Below are 19,927 nucleotides of genomic sequence, written 5' to 3'. Positions count from 1 at the left end.
AGGCGAGGGAGGACCTGGACCTGGAACTTGTCCTTTTCAGTGAGGGGACAACAATCCGGCGCCCGAGCTAGGTTGCGGAAGCGAAAGCGGCGCACCAACTTCACCACGATATCCCGCCATTCAAGCGACTCCTTCCTAGCCACTAGTCGGTGAAGCTGCGGCCGTGCTTGATTGATATCCTAAATTTGAGGTTATCGACAACCAGCAAGCGCCCGGTGCCACAGACCGCCCCCCGGTATCCGTTACTTTTCCAGGTTCGTCAGTCTCGCAGGGTGCGCCGCCACTTTGAGCTCAACAACCTAACGGATCGGCACTGATGACAGCTTGCATGTACCTAGTCACCAGCCACATCTCCGTCTCCGTCTCTCGCCTCTTCGAATTTATTCAGATCCTCGATTAACCGTGGTCCGGAGATCAACTGCCCGAGACTGCGCCGACGTCATCCCTCACAATGGACTACGACGCTTTGAAGGAGCAGTGGGGTGAGGTCGAGGATCGTGATGGAGTTCGCCTGAGCTGGAACGTTTTCCCAAGCACTCGCATGGTTAGTTCAGCCCGCCTTCGTGCTGTAGCGACACCTCTTCTCTCGGAAACTGATGCATCTCTAGGAAGCCTCGAGATTGGTCGTTCCCATTGGCGCCCTCTACACCCCTCTAAAGGAGAAGCCCGACACTCCCCTGCTGCAGTTCGAGCCCGTCACCTGCAAGCAGCCATGCCGCTCGGTCCTGAACCCCTTTTGGTAGGCATACCCCCCGCCCAGTATGCCCGGGCTGGTAGCGCTGACAACCACCACAGCCAGGTCGATGTGCGCGCCCGCCTTTGGATCTGCCCCTTCTGTCTCTCGAGGAACCCTCTTCCGCCGCACTATAAGGATATCACGGCCAATGCTATCCCTCCCGAGCTGCACCCCTCCAACACCACCATCGAGTACAGGCTGTCGCGACCGGCCCCGAGCCCGCCCATCTTCCTCTATGTCGTGGATACGTGTCAGGAGGAGGACAGCTTGGCTGCCCTGAAGGAGTCCCTGATTATGAGCCTCAGTCTCCTGCCGGAGCACGCCCTGGTCGGGCTGATTACCTACGGGACGATGGCACAGGTGCACGAGATTGGCTACACCGAGTGTGCCAAGTCGTACGTCTTCCGGGGCAGCAAGGAATACGCTGCCAAACAGGTTCAGGAGATGCTGGGCCTGATACAGCCTGCGATGCGCCCGGGTATGCCCGCGCATCAGCCAGGCAGGCCCTTGCCGATGGGACCCGCCTCTCGGTTCCTGCTCCCGGTGGCCCAGGCCGAGTTCCAGCTCACCAAGGCACTGGAGCAGCTGCAGAAGGACCCCTGGCCCATCTCCAGCGACCGCAGAAACCTCCGCTGCACCGGTGTTGCTCTTTCCGTCGCCGTTGGCCTGCTCGAGACGTCGTTCCAGAACGCCGGTGGCCGTATCATGCTCTTCGCCGGCGGTCCCGCCACCGAAGGGCCCGGTATGGTCGTCGGCCCCGAGCTGAGGGAGCCCATCCGATCGCATCACGACATTGACCGTGATAACGTCAAGTATTACAAGAAGGCGCTCAAGGTATGTGCACCGTGCTAGAACCGAAACTGGAGTATGGAAGTGAACCAACATGACGACAGTTTTACGATAATCTCGCCAAGAGAACCGCTCACAACGGCCACACGATCGACATCTTCGCCGGCTGTCTCGACCAGGTCGGTCTTCTGGAGATGAAGGGTCTCTGCAACTCGACCGGAGGGCACATGATCTTGACGGACAGCTTCACCTCGTCCATGTTCAAGCAATCGTTTATCCGTGTTTTCGAAAAGGACGGCGATGACAATCTGTTGATGGGCTTCAACGCTGTTCTCGAGGTTCTCACCACCAAAGAGCTGAAGGTTACCGGCCTCATCGGCCATGCGGTGTCTCTTAACAAGAAGTCAACCTCGGTGGGCGAGACCGAGTGCGGTATCGGCAACACCTGCTCGTGGAAGATGTGCGGAATCGACCCCAAGGCTAGCTACGGTGTCTACTTTGAAATTGCCCAGGGCGGCCCGTCACAGCACCAGCAGAGCCAGAAGGGTATGATACAATTCCTGACATACTATCAACACTCGTCCGGCCAGTTCCATCTCCGCGTCACCACCATCGCGCGGAATCTCAGTGGGCCGGCTGGCGACCCAGCGATCGCCCAGTCATTCGACCAAGAAGCAGCCGCCGTTCTCATGTCCAGGATCGCCGTCTTCAAGGCCGAGGTTGACGACGGGCCGGATGTTCTTCGCTGGGTGGATAGGATGCTCATCAGGCTCTGCTCGAGGTTTGCGGATTACCGCAAGGACGACCCGTCGTCCTTCCGCCTGGAGAAGAACTTCACCTTATACCCGCAGTTCATGTTCCACTTGCGGAGGAGTCAGTTCTTGCAAGTTTTCAACAACTCGCCCGACGAAACAGCCTTCTACAGGCACGTGCTCGACCATGAGGATGTCAGCAACTCCCTCGTCATGATTCAGCCCACGCTCGACTCCTACACATTCGACCAAGAGGGCGGGCAGCCGGTGCTCTTGGACTCCTCTTCTATCCAGCCGACCCACATCCTCCTCCTCGACACCTTTTTCCACATCCTCATCTTCCACGGCGAGACCGTTGCCGAGTGGAGGAAGGCGGGCTACCAGGAACAAGAGGGCTACGAGAACTTTGCCGCTCTCCTAGAGCAGCCAAAGGAGGACGCCAGGGTACGCCTCTCACTTCTGACCCTAGTTAACCAAAGAAATTGCCGCTAACAATGTCACCTAGGATCTCATCACTGACCGCTTCCCCCTCCCCCGTTTCATCGTCTGCGACCACGGCGGCTCGCAGGCACGCTTCCTGCTCTCCAAGCTCAACCCGTCCACGACACATACCTCGGGTGCCGGAGCCTACGGCGGCGTCGGGGCACAGAGCGCGCAGACCATTTTCACAGACGATGTGTCCCTGCAAACATTTATGGAGCATCTCATGAAATTGGCCGTTAGTGGCACGAACTAGACGCCCTAGGTTTGAATGCGACGGGGTGTGGGAACAGTTAGGGTTCAAGAAGGAGGGAAAAGAGGGGAGGGGGTGATGGTGATGGTGGCCGAGGGCATGTTTAGAGGAGAAGACTCTGTGTGACTGTCTAGCGTCAGTGTTATATGTCAACCGATATTACCAAAGAATAAGCGGCTTCCCCCAAATCTCATCGCTTTGCTGTTAGTGAATGGAGTTTCGAGCATTCATAGGGTGCATGAGAGAGCGCCAACATTTGGCGGGTAAGGAGCCAAGCACCCAAGGTCGAGCAACCGTGTGGCTTGAAGTGTTCCCCTCCAATCGGGCTGTGGCTGCCCCTCCCGCCGCCCCGCTCGACCAAAAAAATTCCAGCCACACACTCCAAAATCTTAGGGCAGCCGGGGAAAACCCACAACTGCGATTTTTTTGTGATTCCGTTGATACGGCTTCACCCCTTCTAACACCACCAACTCAGCCAATTTTTTCTCACAACCGGCCGTCACCATGCGTAAGTCATTGCCCGCTGATTGAACTTGCTAGAACTACCCGGATTGCTAATTTGCGCAATTGTGCAGCTCCCAAGGTCGACCCCAACGAGATTAAGATCATGTAAGCTCCAATGGCTTCCTCGCTCCCGATCATGCCCGTTTGCGAACGCGTTCCTCCCGAGAGAAAAGACGAGAACGACCGGAAAACTGACAACGGTGCCCTCACAGCCACCTCCGGGCAACCGGTGGTGAGGTCGGTGCGTCCTCGGCGCTTGCGCCCAAGATCGGTCCTCTGGGTCTTTCGCCCAAGAAGGTCGGCGAGGATATCGCAAAAGCCACTGGTGACTGGGTATGAATTACCCCTCCGCAACCCGAACGAGCTTGGAAAGGATTTCGGATTTTCTGACGAACGCGATTTTCGCACGACCGTGTACAGAAGGGTCTCCGCGTGACCGTCAAGTTGACGATCCAGAACCGTCAAGCCGCCGTCTCGGTCGTCCCCACAGCGTCGTCCCTCATCATCCGGGCGCTCAAGGAGCCCCCCCGCGACCGCAAGAAGGAGAAGAACATCAAGCACAACAAGTCGGTTTCCCTCGACGAGATCATCGATATTGCGAGGACGATGAAGTACAAGTCCTTCTCCAAGGACCTGAAGGGGTGTGTCAAGGAGATTCTGGGTACCGCTTTCAGCGTCGGCTGCCAGGTGGATGGCAAGAGCCCGAGGGCTATCACCGACGCGATTGACGAGGGCGAGATCGACAGTACGTCCCCCCCCCCCCCCGGCGCTCCCATTCGGCCACGAGAGAGCCACGGTTGGATCGCTGTGAAAAAGGAAACGGCTTGCTAACCATGTCACAGTTCCTGAGGAATAAATTCATCAATGAAAGTCGATTTGGTAATTCTTGGCATGTCATTAGGAGTTCAGGGCTTGGCTTGCTTTACACCAGGCTTGCCAAACAACGGCGAATCAATCAAAAAAATGATTTCATGGCCGAGTGTGGGTGCTTCGCCAGGACTCAGCTCGTGGCTGCGTGGAAGGAGGTTTGCTGCAGTTTCCAACCCCTCATGGTATCCCGTCCATCTATCCACCACCCCCCCTTCGATGAGAAACTCCAACCGAGTTGCCCCTGGCTGTTCACTCCGGAACCGACCTGCTCCCCCATGGTCCTTTCGGCTCTTTGTGCTCAGGAAGATCAAAGTCTGACGTCCGATTACTCACCATGGCTTTCGTTGGCACTTTGTGCTATGGAAGTCGAGGTCCATATTTCGGGTCGACATTTCCCTTTTCCCGAACCCCCAGCTGCCTGCTGTGCGACAGCCCTGCCATGGTTTTGGACCGCGGATCGGGCTGCTCAAAGCGTGCCCGAGCTGCCCACCACCAAAGGCGGAGAGGGCTGGGACGCATGATCTGTGTTTCCGAATGTTCCTGGCGGCGATCCCGCCTTGTCGTGTGTCTTGGGTGCTGTCCCTGTTACGCACTGCAGCCGGCTTCCCAAGCCCAGTTGTGTCCTGTTTCTGCTGTAGTTTTCGGGGCTTGCTGAAGACCACCCGCGAAGCCGGAGGCATTTTCGTCGCTGGATTCCCGGTTGTGCTCGTATGTCGTCTTTGTACAACACAGCAATGTATGTCTCGGGTCCCATCCAGTGGCACGGCCTGCGGCGGCAGGAAACCGAGACGGTCAGGTAGGGCACATAGGGAGAACACAGGGCCAAGGTGGTGGAAGCTCGAACTCGAACTACCCGAGAGGTCACGCCATGCTGCTGGTTGCCTCTTTTCTCCCCAGCTTTTACTTTAACCCAATTTATGATATTACCTGTTTTAGAACGGCGACGTGCATTATACATGCAACCGACTGCAGCCGCCTGCATTGGTAACTTGGGGGGGATGGGTTATGTATGGACATGTGTACACAGTAGTGTAGTTACCGCCTCGCTTTGCCGAGGAGGAGGGTCGGCTCGCTGGCTGGCTGGCTGCGTGGGCGCATGAATGACGCGGGTCGGCGCAGTGGTTGATCGCCCTCGCTTGTTGTGCTGGACCGCGCGGGCTGCATCCTGGGGGTGAGATTGAGACGGGGGAAGAGGCGAGGACCGGAAACTCGGGAGGGTTCGGAGTATGGGACACACACGAAGAAGAAGGGTTCTTCTGCTGCCTGGGAATGAAGAGCGTTCGGTTGACGCGGACGAGGGGGGGGGGGGGGCAAGCTGTTTCAATCCGTGCTGGGGTGAGATGGTTCGTCCCGTCCGTCAGGACGACATCGACACGGTAACTATTCGTACCTAGTGGAGGTCTCTTTTTTTTTTCTACTCCCATCCTTGATATCTCAGCACTTTGGGGCGCATGTGCTGAAGTTCAGTTTGACTCGGATCGCCCGCGCTGCTGCAACGTGGAGCGGCTGCCTTCTAACGGCGGTATTTGGTGCCCGTTGCCTCGGGGGGTTTGGAGATCGTCGTCAGTTTGGCCGCTCGGCACGCCATGTGCCAGACAGCCGCAGATCTCTGCTGACACGGTATCTTCACTTGTTGCTCGTGTTGACAAGGGAAAGCCTATTTTTCCGTTTCTTTTTCTCTTTTCTAGCGTAGCTCCCCGCCGAGGGCTTAATACATAACTAGCATCAAGAGAAATGGTCGAGAGATGGGGGCAATGAGGACACATGGCATCTTCAAATATCGACGAACGTTGAATCAACCTGCCAACGGATTTGCTCCCAGGACCCTTTCATCCTTGGAACTTTTCTTGGTGTCTTGGCTGCCGCTTGGGCTGCGGCGTCGCAGCCGTTTGCGTCCCCACACCATCCCTTCCCGCAACAGGGGTTGTTTTCTGGGATTCATTTGATGTTGGAGGGGAAAGGGGGGGTGAATTGTCGCAAGCTCCAAGTAAGCTTCAAAGATGCGGATGGGATTGGAGGGGGGGAGTCGCCGGAATGACAGCTCTCCTCTCCTCCATTTGCTATATGACAGGTCTCTTTTTCTTCTTGTTTTTAATTTTTAGCTTATTCTCATCACAGCAAACCGCGGCTCGGGATGGGTCTCTGCAAGGGAGGAATGAGATTGGGGAAGCGGGCGGGAAGCAAAGGCGACGCAAGCAAAGCAAGCAAGCGGACAAGCGAGTGGGGCCCATCCCATGCCGGCCAGCCGTTCAGGTCGGCCTGTGGCCAAGGGGGCGGGCGAGCGAGCCAGCGGCGTGCCGGCCCTACCGGTCGGTCCACTCCCAACGTCCCCCCAAGAAAGTGATTGCTCGCTCGCCTGTCGTTCCTTGTCCCCCATAGGTACGCCCTCGCTGGCTGGCTGCATGGCCTGGCTGTCACGCTTCGGGCCAAAAGAAGTGTGACTTGGATCATTGAGAGGCGTGAGAGGCTCGCCAAGTGAGGGTGGCTTCAGCCACTGGGCGTGCTGATCGGGCAATTCGCGGGGCGACTGGTCAGGTTGTTGGTGTGAGCTCATGCATGTTTCTGATCGGCCAGCTGCGGGAGGGTGAGCCGTGGGGTCAAGAAATAGTCTGTTGGTGATCTGCTCATGCAACAACAGGGCATGACCATTCCCGGTCTAGTTGAGCTTGGATGAGCTGGTTGGGGGAGGGGGGAGAAATAACCTAGGGCGGGCGTTGTTGTTCGAATATGAGGTATCAGTTTGTTGGAGAGTGAGTGAGCTAGAGAGAACATTCGAACGACCGGCGTACGAGATGTGTCTGATCGGGCTGCCTAGGTGTTAACTTAACTCATGCGTAAATTGCTCCCATGTTCCCCGAGGAGGAACGGATCTGCTGTGCTGCATGTCTGACTGCCTATCTGACTGTGACCCTTGCGGTGGTGCCATTGGGGGGGGGGGCCTCTTGGCTGGCGGCAGCCACACGCTGTGCAGCACTGCGACACACACCGCAAAACACCACGCCCACCAGGCCCGTTATGATCTGCCTCGCCGTGTCGCACAACTGGCGTGGCAGAAAAGCGAAGAAGCATTCCGAGGCTGCGCTGCCTCTGTCCTGCTCGCCCTCTGCCTATCACATCTGTCTCGTAACGGGGCGGCAGGGTTGAGAATCAGGTTTAAAAGATGGCTCGGTGGTACCAATATTAATGAAAGGAAGCACACCCCAGGATGCGACCCATGTTCGAGAGGGTGACATGGCGTTGCCCAACACACTTTAACTGGAGATGGTTGACACCCCCAAGATTGGTGTGAGGCCCAGGGCCCGCTGTGATTGTTCGGCCGGTAGCCAGGTGGTGCTGCATGGTGCTGCAGCATGGGGCCCTAGCGCCCCCACGGGTCTGGGTTCGGTATGGAGGGGGCGTCCCGTATAAAACACACGCATGCCCTGTGCCTGCCCTGCACGGCCCGGGCAAGCCCGCAGCCTGTCGTGCACCGCCTGGCTTTCGACTGCCCTGGCGCTGTTCCACTTTTGAACCTTTGGGACGCCCCGTCTTCGAGTTGTGTTTGAGCTGGGAATGGTGGATGTCGACGTCAACTTCGGAAATTCAGAGTCAGAAACGGAAAGAGGCGAGAGGAATTCGACGGAAAAGGGGACTCGAACTATAATTGGGTGCATAAGGTAGCCTTTGCACCTTCCCGCTTTCTTTCCCAGGCACGATCGGCACCTAAACTTGCAACCTGGAGGTTCCCCGCCCTCTACTGCACCCCTCCTTCCCGGTCTCCCTACAACCTTACCTCTTCGTTCCAGTTCCAACAACAACATCTCCACTCCCGCCCCCGCCGGATCTTCCCAGCTTCAAGAAAAAAAAGAAAAAGGACGTTGAAATCAACGTGAGGTGGAGCTGAGGTGTTGGTTGTTTGCTGCTATTGCCAGCAACGGAGCGGGGCCTTTCTCTTTGCGAACTGCGAACTTGAACGATTGCGACCGTCCGACCGCGAATCACAGACCCACGAGCCGACACGCGTGTTAGGTGCATGGTTGAGATCTCAGGGTGGCATTGGCTGGGACGACGCCCGACTTCGATTTCTGGCTCTGGCCCAGATGGAGCGCTGGGACCTTCAAGGCTGAGGGCTCGATTACGATATCGTACTCGTCGCCGACAACTACGACAACGACGACCATCAACCACAACACCTACGCTCTAACCAGAACCGAACCGGCACAGCACGGGCAATGACGAATCCCGCCTGAGCTCACACCCGGTCGCCATTCGTACTTACCGTCGCTCCTTAATCTGATTTTCGATTCGCCATTTTGTCCCTCGGCTTTTCTTTTTTCTTTCAGCAAACGATCCGCCGACTTGATGCACATCTCACGATGTTACCCCTCGTACAGATGCACCAGATGGTGCAACCTCCGCTTGACTTCCTCGGGCCTCACCACCATCATGGCCACCCAAAACCGGACTACTCATCACATTATCACGAGTCCCAACTCTCACAACAGTCACAGTCTTTCCATCCCCATAGCTCAACCCCGCGAGCATTCGCCATCCGAAGCGCCCAGCATGCCCCACCCCTGCACCGCATCAGGACCAGCTTCACGAGGTTGAACGGGCACGCCCACGATCAGGCTGAGAACTCTCTTCGGCGGAAGACCCCGAGTGGGACCATCGACAACGGATACGATGGGTCATTAACTCACCTAGCTTCCGGCCCCCCTGCGCTGAAACACATGATCGTGCCGGCTTCGTCCCAAATCTTCCCAACCGCCGTCGTCCACCGACCGCCTAACCAGCCCATTGGTATGCTGCAACAACATCCAGCAGGCCCTTGGGCATACTCGGCACCCGTGCCCACGGCCAACTTTGATCACGGGATAGAGGCCATGAACGGCCTGTCCGGGACGCCGAACGGATGGGGGTTGAAGGCTCCGAACCCAGCGCTAGATCCAAGTGTGGGAGACCACCTCAACTTCCTGCAGCCTGTCCCCCCGCAAAATCATCCCGGTGCACCCAACTTGCAACAACTCTTTCGGCCGGGGTACCAACAGTCATTATCGCAAACAGTCTACAGCCCCGGCAGCTACCAGCAACCTGCGGTATGGAGGGACGGGAACTTTGGCTACCAGACGATGATCCCGCTTGCAAATAACTACACCCCACAAAACTCGGTTGACAGCGCATTCATGGGGGCTCAGTCCACAATACACCACGGGCTACTCAACGCTCCGGGACTAGGGCAAGCAAATCATTTTGGCCTACCCTTACCGAGTCACCCTCTCGATGACGGCTTTGCTCGCTATGGCCCCAACCACATGACACACTATGCTGCCAACGCTGGACGAAATTCCATGCCGATGATGCCTGGTGCCGGGCAATTCGCCAAAGGCGTCACCGCTGGAGAACCAGGATCGCCAACCCGGTTCAAGGAAAGGGCGCTTCAAAGTGCCCACAAGTCATACAACGACCTGCTGCTTCATCTCACCCATGCCAAAAAAGTGCACCATGGACGCAGCGGTTCAATGTCGAGGCCATCTTCGAAGATTATGGTATACCCGAAGCCTTCTACCAGCAGCAGCAGTAACAGCGGGAACAAGCCACGACAATCAGCTGCCTTTGCGGACCCAGCAGCAGGTTATATACAGCAAATGGTCCAAAAGGAAGCAGCCGCCCGAATGTTCACCCACAACCACTACCAGCGCCCATATCACGAGATGGGCTCCCCTGTCCTCAACGCCAGAGCTTCACTCGACATGCTATCTACACTCTGTGAGCAAAGCGGTTGGAAGTGGGTCGAGGGGATGCTGCTGGGAGGGTGTCTTCACTATGGCCTGGAGCGTTACGAAGAGGCCCTGGAGTGGTTCAAGCGAATCGTGAATCTGGACCCAAGGTAGTTCAACTTCCCCATTGACTGATAATGCGCAGGGTATGCTAACTACTTTGCCAGCCACGTGGAAGCTATCTCTAACATAGCCGCGACTCTGTACTGCTTGAATAAGCACGAGGAGGCAGAGCAACACTGGGTGAAGGCTATCAAGTTGCGCCCGAGCTACCTGGAAGCAGTCGAGCATCTCGTCAGTCTGCTGTGCTCATTGCATAGAAACGGGGCGGCGGTGAACGCCATCGAGTACATCCAACGGTCGTTGAGAATGCCGGGCTCAGACCTGCCTCGGGATCAAGCCAGCGAGACTGCCAGCGAGGCAGATCTCGCTTCGCCAATGACACTCGCCGAGTCGACCCCGGATCCATATGTGCTAGACGCCGAGAGCACTGATAGCCCAGAGCAACGATTCGCTTCCATGGATGAGGACCGCAAGTCACCCGGTTTCGGTTCCAGCGGTTACCGCATTCCAGGAAGCGAGAACGGCCGCATGGTTCTCCTTATTCACGCCAAGGGGAACATGCTGTACTCGTTGAAGGATATCGACCGCGCTTCGGAGGCCTTCGAAGAAGTGGTCATGATCAGTGCTGGAAAACAGGTTCAGGGAGTCAAGCCACTCATCAGGAGGATACAAACAGTCTTGGCGCCCCGTGATCGGTCAGGACAACGCCTGGTCTCTATCCAGGAAAACTTTTCTGCTCCCCTACTGCTGCCTCCGGACAAAGCGAAGCTCACGGCCCAGCACGTCTTTGCTCCCACCGGCGGCCAGTTACCCGGACTCCAGCACATGCCTGAAGGGGCGCACAAGCGATCCGTGGTGGCAACGACGAGCAACTCGCTACTGTCTCTAGCTAAAATCTACCAAGATGCGATGTCGAATGGCGGCCCATCTTCCGGTCTCATCCGTCAGCCCGCGGGTGTCGGTGATATCCTATCCCTTTACTACCTCTCCCTGTCGCTTCAGGAGAGCCCGTCGACCGCCAACAACGTAGGGATTCTTCTCGCCGGCGTCCAGCAAACAGCGCCGATACAGTATATCTCGGTTTCCGATATGGGCCTCGCTGCCAGCGTTCCCGGCATCGTCCCTGGTAGTGGCTTGTCGCTCGCACTCGCCTATTACCAGTACGGTCTCACGTTAGATCCGAAGCATGTCCACCTTCACACGAATTTGGGGAGCCTGCTCAAAGACATTGGACAGCTAGACATGGCTATCTCGATGTACGAGCAGGCTGTGGCGTGTGACGCGTCGTTCGACATTGCCCTGACAAATCTTGCGAACGCAGTCAAGGATAGGGGTCGGGTCAACGATGCCATCAAATATTACCAGCGGGCCGTGGCCGCGAACCCAGACTTCGCCGAGGCTGTCTGCGGCCTTTCGACTGCTCTGAACTCGGTTTGTGACTGGAGAGGGCGCGGTGGCGTCTTGCTTGCCGGTGGCAAGTATGATCGGTGGCATGTGGACGAGAATGGCAAGCTTCAGGACGCTAAGGGGCAGGGTCAGGGGGGCGGCCTGATGAAGCGCGTTGTCGAGATGGTTGGGCGCCAGCTCAAGGAATCATCGACATGGGGCTGTGGGGTTTTGCAAGAGAGGTCGATCGTTCAGCTGGCGGCCGAGTTGAGAGATGCAGGAGCTGGTATCACAGACGCGTTCCTCGACTTGGAGACCGAACTACGAAAATGGGCCGGGAGACCAGGTGAGGGCTACCGAGTCCTTCGCCTCATCGAACGTTCCACCATCGCCGCCATGCGTTCCTGGTACCAAGATAAGCACATCAGCGGCACCCCATCGCCGACCGGGTATCGCCGGCCAAAGCCGCCGGCAAGCCTTTCGGTTCCATCAGCTCCGACAGTCCTGCCTTTCCACACCTTCACGTGCCCTTTGCCAGCGAAGGATGTCCGCATGATCTCACAAAGGAACGCTCTGAGAATATCGTTTTCAACCCTCAGGTCGCCCTGGATCCCACCCGTCGTTTACGAACCACCCGATCCGCCGAGCCCCCACCTAAACGTGGGATACCTTTCCTCTGACTTCAATAACCATCCCTTGGCACATCTGTAAGTCATCAAGGAGTCCCTTGTTAATCGTTACCTAACGCCCCTTCCCCTAGGATGCAATCCGTTTTCGGCATGCACAATCCGCAGCGTGTTAAAGCGTTTTGCTATGCCACGACGGCGAGTGATAGGTCCATTCACCGTCAGCAGATCGAGCGTGAAGCACCGGTCTTTCGCGATGTCAGTGCCTTCTCCCCGGACAAGCTGGTTCAGCAGATCGTTCAGGACAAGATCCACATCTTGGTCAACCTCAACGGCTATACACGCGGTGCCCGCAACGAGATTTTTGCCGCTCGCCCTGCCCCGATTCAGATGTCGTTCATGGGTTTCGCGGGCACACTGGGCGCCGAGTGGTGTGACTACCTCTTGGCTGATGCGACCGCCATCCCGCCGTCAACGCTTCGTCCCCACCGGAACAACCTGACGTTGGAGGACGTGTTCCGCGATGAGAAAGATGCTGATGCTGAGGACTGGATCTACTCGGAGAACATCATCTTCTGCCGCGACAACCTTTTTCTGCTGCGACCACGCACAGTCTGCCGACGGGTACAACGAGCGGGACGTGACGTGGGAGCAGGATCAGCAAAGGCGGTGGAGAATGCGCAAGGAGCTGTTCCCAAGCCTCCCGGACGATGCCATCCTCCTCGGGAACTTCAACCAGCTCTACAAGGTATGCTCATAACACTGAATCGCCGTACGTTATCGTCACTAACCACAAACAGATCGACCCGACCACCTTCCGTTCCTGGTTGCGAATCCTCGCCGCCGCGCCGAAGGCCTACCTCTGGCTCCTCCGTTTCCCAGAGCTCGGAGAGACCCACCTGCGCCGCACGGCGCGCGACTGGAGCGGCGAGGGCGTCGCGAGCCGCATCATCTTCACCGACGTCGCGCCCAAGCTCCAGCACATCTCGCGGGCGCGCGTCTGCGACCTGTTCCTCGACACCCCCGAGTGTAATGCCCACACCACTGCTGCCGATATCCTCTGGTCCAACACCCCACTTTTGACGCTGCCGCGGTACGAGTACAAGATGTGCTCGCGCATGGCGGCCTCGATCCTCAAGGGGGCACTACCGAAAGGGCCGGAAGGCGAACGGGCGGCGAAGGAGTTGATCGCAAACGACGAGGCCGAGTATGAGGAGTTCGCGGTGCAGCTTGTTAACGGGCTGGCATACCGGCCACGGGGCGAGTACAGGGAGGGGGTGGGAAGGCTGTCCGATCTGAGGCGGCTGTTATTTGAAAGCAAATGGACCTGTGCGCTGTTTGACACACGGCGGTGGGTCAGGGATCTGGAGGAGGCGTACGACATTGCCTGGGGCAGATGGGAGAAGGGGGAAGGGGGGGATATATACCTTTGAGCCATGTGGCGATGGCTTTTGGCTTTGGCGCTGGCTTTGATGATCATCATGGGGTGCGATGGCATGCGATGGAGAAAAGGGCGAGCGTTGGGCTGGGAGATTTGGGTTCAGGGATCCATTGGGCTGGCATGCCCGGGTGATGGATGGGGGATTACTTTAGACCTGGTTGCGATTGCGGTGATTTCGGTTGTTGTTGATGTTGTGTTATCCCACGGCTCCTTTCGCTGAGAAAGATCTGCTTGCGGGCGGGAAGTCCGATCGAGCGCGAGCTACGGTCTGGACCATGCTTTACCCCCTCCCCCTTTTAGCTTATTTTGCTCCCCCGGCTTTTTTTTTGCCGATTCTGCTTTGAGTTGTCATGTCATGTCATGCCTGGTGTTGATGTTGGCGTTGGCGTTGTTTGTTGTCTCTGTTGATAAGGAAGGTCAGGGTCCTCTGAGGAGGAAAGGCGTATATTGCAGTGCGCATGGGCCCGCCCCGGATGGGCGGGAGGTATGTTTGGTTTTATGGTTTATGTATAGCGCGACTATCATAGCATGGGTGAGCGAGTGAGTTTGTTTCCCCGGCCGTTGTGCCTTTGGGGCTCGGGGTAGAGAGGTCGATGCGACTGGTCTTGGTTTGACTCCACGGAGCGAAGGGCCGGCGTGAGGGGATGGGATGGCATGGGATAGGATGGGGTTAGATACCGATTTGGCTTCTTGATGGTACATGTTTGCCTCTCCCCTCGTGTCTATTTCTTCTTGTCTTTTTATCTCCCGTTTTGTGAAGTCAGTGGTCGTCTAAGTGAACGGGGGAGTGATGTGCATATGGGGAACAGCTTGATGGGATGCGGACTGTCCAGTTCACCACTGGCTTCGTGTTGGTGGCTGGTTTGATGTGTCCTGGGTATATGATGTCGTGAGTGTGAGGTTGGCGCGGATTAGAGGGTTTGCCGGCATGGGGTTTCCCTACACAAGAGATGGTGACGAACATATGGCTGAGTATTGTACAAAAAAAGGCGGAAGCATATGGCATGGTGATCTCGTTATAAGGGCGAGCAACTACTTAAAACCACCACGGTTACACCACTCCCAGGCTTCTTGTGTAGAATAAGCATGGTTCCAATGCTGCGTCCCGTTATCTCCATGGGCTTGGTTCAAACATCTTGCTTGGCCTGAGTTTATCCTGCCAACCCGGCCATCTTCATCAGATATTGTTGGCTTCGGAAGGGAACAAACAGTGACACAATATTTCTTGAGACTCTCCACTCGTTGGTAATCTCACACTAACTATCATAATGCTTGTTCCAACAATAGAGCCGAGTGATTCTTAATGCTGACGGAGGGATTCAACCTTTCCTTGATAGCATACAAGTCAAACAACATACTATTCCGGAGTTGTCTGCCCCCGGAAGGGGGTACCATATAGCAGCACAAGTCAACTTCTCCCATCAGATGGCCCTCACTTCATCCACAGTGCTTCGTAACCTTTCATCATCGTCTCATGCCCGACACGCCCCATCTGAACCTAGTTGTATTTGCGGTAATGCGAGGTGGAAGAAGCCCCTAGCCATCCTCATAAGACTCGATGACGGTGACGCAATCCAGAACCCCATTGTAGTGTTACGACCTCCTTTGGGATGCTTGGCTCACGGCTCCCTGCCTTCGGCTGATGAGTGTCTCACCCGGATTGTCATTCCAACTGATATACGAAGGTCGGGGCCAAAAGTGAACACCCACCAACAAGTACCTTGGCTGAGTCAGCAACGTGTCAATAAAAGTTTCTAAATTATCCATACTGTATTTTCCATTCGCTAATTGAGAGCCAGCTTAGCGTGAGATGCGCTAGCCTTCAGGGTGCTCGCCTCTAAACCTTTAGCGAGCAGCGCACTGGAGCTTCAGGGCTTGCACGTGCAAGGCGCACAGTGAGCACGGACCACGGGCAACCTGGGTCTGGGGGTTCACTTTTGGCCGCAACCTTCGTATTCACACCGTACCACTAAGACGACTCAACGACGCACATGCATAATCACTTGATCCTGCTCACACGGTTCCCAGCACGTTCTAAATACGCTATATCAACCAGTGGAGACGGGGGCAGCAGACGACTGCTGCGCTGGTATGACAACCCCTAAACGCTTATCTCAACGTTCGTTGTATCACATCAGCATCCTCCGAAGCCGTTCGTCTAGAGACTGCCGAGCCGAAGCCACCAGAGTCAAATGACGACTCCGTCGACAATGCCTACTGTGTACTGTGTAGGTACTGTGTAAATAACAAAGCCAGCCGAGTCAAGTTCAACGTGGGACAAGCGGGCGGCAAGGGGGAAAAACAACAAAAAGCCGAAAGCAGCAAACGCCCCCAACCGGAGTGGCCGGTCGATCCTCACTAACTCACAAACTGCCCCTACCCGCCCAACGACAAGTATTCCCGAGGACCTGTCTCCGGGCCGAGACAATGGGCAACCAAAAAAAAAAAGGCGCCCCAATCGCCCGTCCCGCCTGCACGCTCCCGCGCGGCAGCAGCCAATATGTATATTCCCTTGGGGGGCCCAGATCGGCGTCCCAAAACGGCCCAGAAACCGCCCCACGGGCACACACACAAGCGCACGCACACACATACATACACACACCCATCACGCGCCGCCGGGCATCACACACACATCACACACACATCATCATCACATCACGCATGATGCAGCACGCAAACCGCATCAAACAGGCATGGGGAGAGGGAATGACAGGCAAAGAAATGTAAGCCCCCCCCCGGCCCGACCATCCCCCGCGCCCCGACGTCCCGATGACGGCCGGTGTGCCTGCCCACCGCATCGGCGCTCTGCCGTTCACGTTGCGCCCATCACATTTCCCAACCGGGGAATTGTGAAGAGATGTTTGTGTGTGTGTGTGTGTGTGTCTGTGTGTGCGTCTCCGTTTGCATACATGCCAATCCGCCCGGACTCAACCCCGGCCCGGGACGGCACGTTGCATCCGCAGCAATAACTCACTAACCGGCAACACAACACAGCACAGCACAACACAACACAAGACAACACAACACAACAGCCGCCTCACTCTCCGGCAAATTTGCCCACTTTGACGACGACACCTCATCAACCGGTGAGCCACCACGCGCAGGCAAGTTTTGATGACGGGTTATTGAGTGAGTTACAGCACGTAGTACTCGTAAAAAATACCGAAAAAGGCAGGTGATCAAACCCAAACCCCCCCAGGAGAAGAAGAAGGCTCTTTCGATCCGAGATCTGCAGCATCATTCCCATACCGCTCCCCGCCAATCCGACACCGCGCGCGCCCACCGCCGGCCGTCGGTTTCAGGGGGCCGCCTGGGCCGCTGGTAGGCCCGATACGCGAAAAGCCGTTTTGGGGCCCAGATCGCCGGGTCGGGGGGTCCAGCAAGCGCGTGGGTTGGGAGGCCTTGCTGTTTGATTGGCTGCGCTGGGGTTCCGATCTGGGCTGTCAAAATATTCGCTGTCCCCGTTTTTCGTGTGCGCTGTTCGACTTATCCTTGTTTGCTTCGTGCTATGGCCAGCGCTTGGGAAGTGTCGTGCTTTGAAGCCAGAGGCCATCTTCATTTCCTCTCATTTTCCTTTCCCTGAGTTGGAAGTTGGCGGTCGACTGTGAACAAGGGGGTCGTTGACACGACACTTGGCGGATCATTGGGTCCTCTGTGTTTTGCTTGTCCATACTTGGATACTGTGGTATGTGTACTTGGTATGTATGTACGAACTGCCAGGGGCAGAGGAGTTCACTGCGGTCATTTCCTCCACGTGAGCGGCGGCGTTTCCAAGACATGAGTTACCCGATGCCGTCCTCCAGAAGGAATCCGCCCGGACCGGCGCCGTTTTGTGGACAGGCCACTGCGCCGTGGTATTGGCTTGCGCTTCAGAAGCAGGATGCAGAATAACTACACAGCACATAACTTTTTGGTAGTCCCGCATGCCGTTGGTTTAGCCGTGAATTGGTGGAAACCCCCAACGCCCTCTGGGCCGAACTCCGAAAGACGGCGGGACTCCACCCTCTCGAGCTCCTCCCCTGAGCGGTTGCCTTGTGGCTCTTTCATGGGCAAATGGCTTCCCGTTCCAACGAACGTAAGCACGGCGATCACACTTCAGTCCTGTCGACCCGATCGCGCGGTTTGCGCGGGTGATTGGCACAAGCCACACCGCGTGTAATTCTGGCACAGTTTCCCAACCGATCGGCCCTTCTCGCCACCGCGCCGAGGAGATCCTGTGTAATGGTCGATCGGCATCCCCGGTTCTGCTGTTGGTCCTCACGGTCCTCTTTCACGGGAACCTCGTTGAGCTCGGCGCCCAGGCACGCCAGGTTCCCGAGAGGAGACTGTTGTTGTATGCCGGATGGGGCTGGTGGCTGGGCTGGTGCACGTTCAACAACCCCACAACAGCCGAGGAGAAACACAGAGTGCCCCATAGGCAAGGATCGCCAAGCTAAAACCCACCCGTTTGCACTCACACATCGGAGGAGTTGTTGGTGTTTTTCGTTGTGAGCTTACCAGCTTCGTTACCCCCGATGGCGCTGAAAAGGGGTCGGCTCGGATGGAGAGCGCTCACCAAAGGCGGAAACTTCTCCCGCTCGTGCGCTCCCCTCCATTTGAGAGTGTGGTGGGTCCAGACGAAAGAGAACAGGGGGCTAAATCGGCTCAACGGTCTCCCGTGCGTCTGCTGTCTGGTTCCGGCCCGGGACGCTATCGGCGCGCTATTGAAGAAAACGGCGCTCGGAGGTGGGGAAACGGGCCACCGTTGGTGTTCAGTTGAGCACATGGCGACGGGGATTTCACAGAACGGCGCTGCCCAGCGTCACGACTCGGTCTTCTTCGTATTTTGACCAATCAGCTGCCTGTGTCAATGATCTTCGTTGTGGAGATATACCATGAGGCGCTGGGTCGATGTTTTGTTTCATCTTGCAAGGAACAAAACACCTCGGGGGATTTCTTGCGACAGTCGCAAAGCCGATCGGCGGAGTCCAGCGGCCGTGTCACCAATTTTGTTCATTGAGCGAGCGCAGCTGGATTCATGATCCTTCTGGTGTAACGACAACTGTGGTCGGGATAACTTTGGGTAAGCACACAGGGATCTCAACGCCTGTGTGCCAGGGAACTCAGGGAACTCGGGACCAAGTCGAGACCCGTGGACCCGACCAAACCCACAATGGATTCAGGTCCCAGTTATGCCATTCGCTCGATCCGGGGGTCGCAAGTGTCTCTTGGGTGATATATTCACGCCAGTTCGTTGCAATGGAGGGTCGGGGAAGCACTCACGCGAGTCGGCCGGAAGTTGCCGCGAGCTGGGCAAAATCCTGGGAAGTTGAAATGCCATCCACACAGTCCCATCGCAGATGATCTTCCCACTGCAATTTTGACACGGCTGCGGCCCAGCTCCACTTTCTCGAGTCGGCTAGACGCCGTGTGAGTATCCGGCGAGCCGTGGACGTATCCGGATCGATCTCTGTCAACAGGGGCCCACGATTGTGGAATCCTCGCGCAGATCCTTCTTCAAGAACAGATTGGCGCCGACTTCTGGTTCCGTGACGGCGGTCCCATTCCGTCATGCTTCTCCGCTCTTCTGCGGATGGGTTTGTTTCACCCCGGGAATCGGTCTCCGTGATCTGGAGGATGCAAGCTTTGCTTTCTGACATGCAAACGGCGTCGGGCCTGCAGAGAAATCGAAATGGATCTGGGGGCGCTGCGGTGGCTTCTTCGCCCCGGCGCTTCGGCTGTTTGAAAAGAGTCGGGAAAGTCAAAACAATGTTCCATGGGTCGGTCCCCCTCCAAGTGTTCTCTTCGAGGTGCACGACATGAGAACGGTGAAACTGCCGGGTTTCGCCCTGTAAAAAACCGGACGACCTTGTGCGCTCGGGCATCACCCCGGCGCAGCCTCCATCCAAGTCGGTCACGATATCTCCGCCAAGTTGGCGACGGTTCCCCGCAAACATCAACTCTCGCAGCTTCTCCTCTGCCGGCGTGTGACAACAGAGTGTGTGCGTGCGCGTGTGCTCTGTCGCAATCGCGGGATCTGCAACTTGGGTCGCACAGACGGTATAAAGTATTCGAATCCGTGTGTTGCGAGGTCGCCGACCTGGTAGTTCCCGAGGTTGCATTTGGTAAAGGAAATACCACCCCGCGTTGCTTCCGCGGGGAGGCCTGGGCGGTTTCGTTCCAGAGGACGGTAGCGTTTGGGACCAAGAAGCGGATAGTGCGGCGACACTGGCACGGATCTCCGCCGTTCCGGTATTTTGAAAGGGAGGGCGAGGCGGTTTCGGTGGGG

General features: G+C 56.8%; 5 protein-coding genes across 5 annotated transcripts; 4 read left to right on the top strand and 1 right to left on the bottom strand.

The window, feature by feature from the left end:
• Positions 1-60: 60 nt before the first annotated feature.
• B0H64DRAFT_387766 (uncharacterized protein) lies at positions 61-3,318 on the top strand. The gene is made up of 6 exons (XM_062803226.1): positions 61-272; positions 339-544; positions 609-739; positions 796-1,570; positions 1,630-2,721; positions 2,783-3,318. The coding sequence occupies exons 2-6, from the start codon at positions 452-454 to the stop codon at positions 3,011-3,013; spliced, it is 2,322 nt and encodes a 773-aa protein (XP_062662736.1). The 5' UTR covers positions 61-272; positions 339-451; the 3' UTR covers positions 3,014-3,318.
• A 196-nt stretch (positions 3,319-3,514) lies between these two features.
• B0H64DRAFT_371602 (60S ribosomal protein L12) lies at positions 3,515-4,370 on the top strand (the record flags this gene model as incomplete). Its single annotated transcript, XM_062802169.1, has 5 exons — positions 3,515-3,518; positions 3,586-3,619; positions 3,727-3,847; positions 3,935-4,259; positions 4,357-4,370. The coding sequence occupies 5 exons, from the start codon at positions 3,515-3,517 to the stop codon at positions 4,368-4,370; spliced, it is 498 nt and encodes a 165-aa protein (XP_062662735.1).
• A 1,327-nt stretch (positions 4,371-5,697) lies between these two features.
• B0H64DRAFT_387762 (uncharacterized protein) lies at positions 5,698-7,227 on the top strand. Its single transcript, XM_062803225.1, has 3 exons — positions 5,698-6,271; positions 6,306-6,371; positions 6,456-7,227. Exons 1-3 carry the CDS (start codon positions 6,130-6,132, stop codon positions 6,761-6,763), a joined length of 516 nt encoding a protein of 171 aa, XP_062662734.1. The 5' UTR covers positions 5,698-6,129; the 3' UTR covers positions 6,764-7,227.
• A 1,512-nt stretch (positions 7,228-8,739) lies between these two features.
• Positions 8,740-13,978, top strand: B0H64DRAFT_455021 (glycosyltransferase family 41 protein; the record flags this gene model as incomplete). The annotated part of the gene is made up of 5 exons (XM_062807293.1): positions 8,740-10,253; positions 10,311-12,299; positions 12,353-12,731; positions 12,832-12,966; positions 13,019-13,978. 5 exons carry the CDS (start codon positions 8,740-8,742, stop codon positions 13,649-13,651), a joined length of 4,650 nt encoding a protein of 1,549 aa, XP_062662733.1. The 3' UTR covers positions 13,652-13,978.
• A 4,473-nt stretch (positions 13,979-18,451) lies between these two features.
• B0H64DRAFT_94630 (uncharacterized protein) lies at positions 18,452-19,876 on the bottom strand. The gene is made up of 2 exons (XM_062809007.1): positions 18,922-19,876; positions 18,452-18,865 (listed from the first exon to the last, which is right to left on the bottom strand). Exons 1-2 carry the CDS (start codon positions 19,758-19,760, stop codon positions 18,829-18,831), a joined length of 876 nt encoding a protein of 291 aa, XP_062662732.1. The 5' UTR covers positions 19,761-19,876; the 3' UTR covers positions 18,452-18,828.
• Positions 19,877-19,927: the final 51 nt, after the last annotated feature.

This window comes from Chaetomium fimeti, assembly GCF_033439085.1.
Source record: "Chaetomium fimeti strain CBS 168.71 chromosome Unknown B0H64scaffold_2, whole genome shotgun sequence".
Taxonomy (NCBI): Eukaryota; Fungi; Ascomycota; class Sordariomycetes; order Sordariales; family Chaetomiaceae; genus Chaetomium; species Chaetomium fimeti.
The sequence above is the reverse complement of the archived record's forward strand: the minus strand, read 5'-3'. Positions and strand labels throughout refer to the sequence as shown.

Coding starts and splice junctions, on each gene's coding strand:
- B0H64DRAFT_387766 (XM_062803226.1), top strand. CDS start 452: ATGGACTACGACGCTTTGAAGGAGCAGTGGGGTGAGGTCGAGGATCGT. Junction 545..608: donor TTTTCCCAAGCACTCGCATG/GTTAGTTCAGCC, acceptor ATGCATCTCTAG/GAAGCCTCGAGATTGGTCGT. Junction 740..795: donor TCGGTCCTGAACCCCTTTTG/GTAGGCATACCC, acceptor CAACCACCACAG/CCAGGTCGATGTGCGCGCCC.
- B0H64DRAFT_94630 (XM_062809007.1), bottom strand. CDS start 19,760: ATGCAACCTCGGGAACTACCAGGTCGGCGACCTCGCAACACACGGATT. Junction 18,866..18,921: donor GCAACTTCCGGCCGACTCGC/GTGAGTGCTTCC, acceptor ATATCACCCAAG/AGACACTTGCGACCCCCGGA.
- B0H64DRAFT_387762 (XM_062803225.1), top strand. CDS start 6,130: ATGGGGGCAATGAGGACACATGGCATCTTCAAATATCGACGAACGTTG. Junction 6,272..6,305: donor TGGGCTGCGGCGTCGCAGCC/GTTTGCGTCCCC, acceptor TTCCCGCAACAG/GGGTTGTTTTCTGGGATTCA. Junction 6,372..6,455: donor TGAATTGTCGCAAGCTCCAA/GTAAGCTTCAAA, acceptor GCTATATGACAG/GTCTCTTTTTCTTCTTGTTT.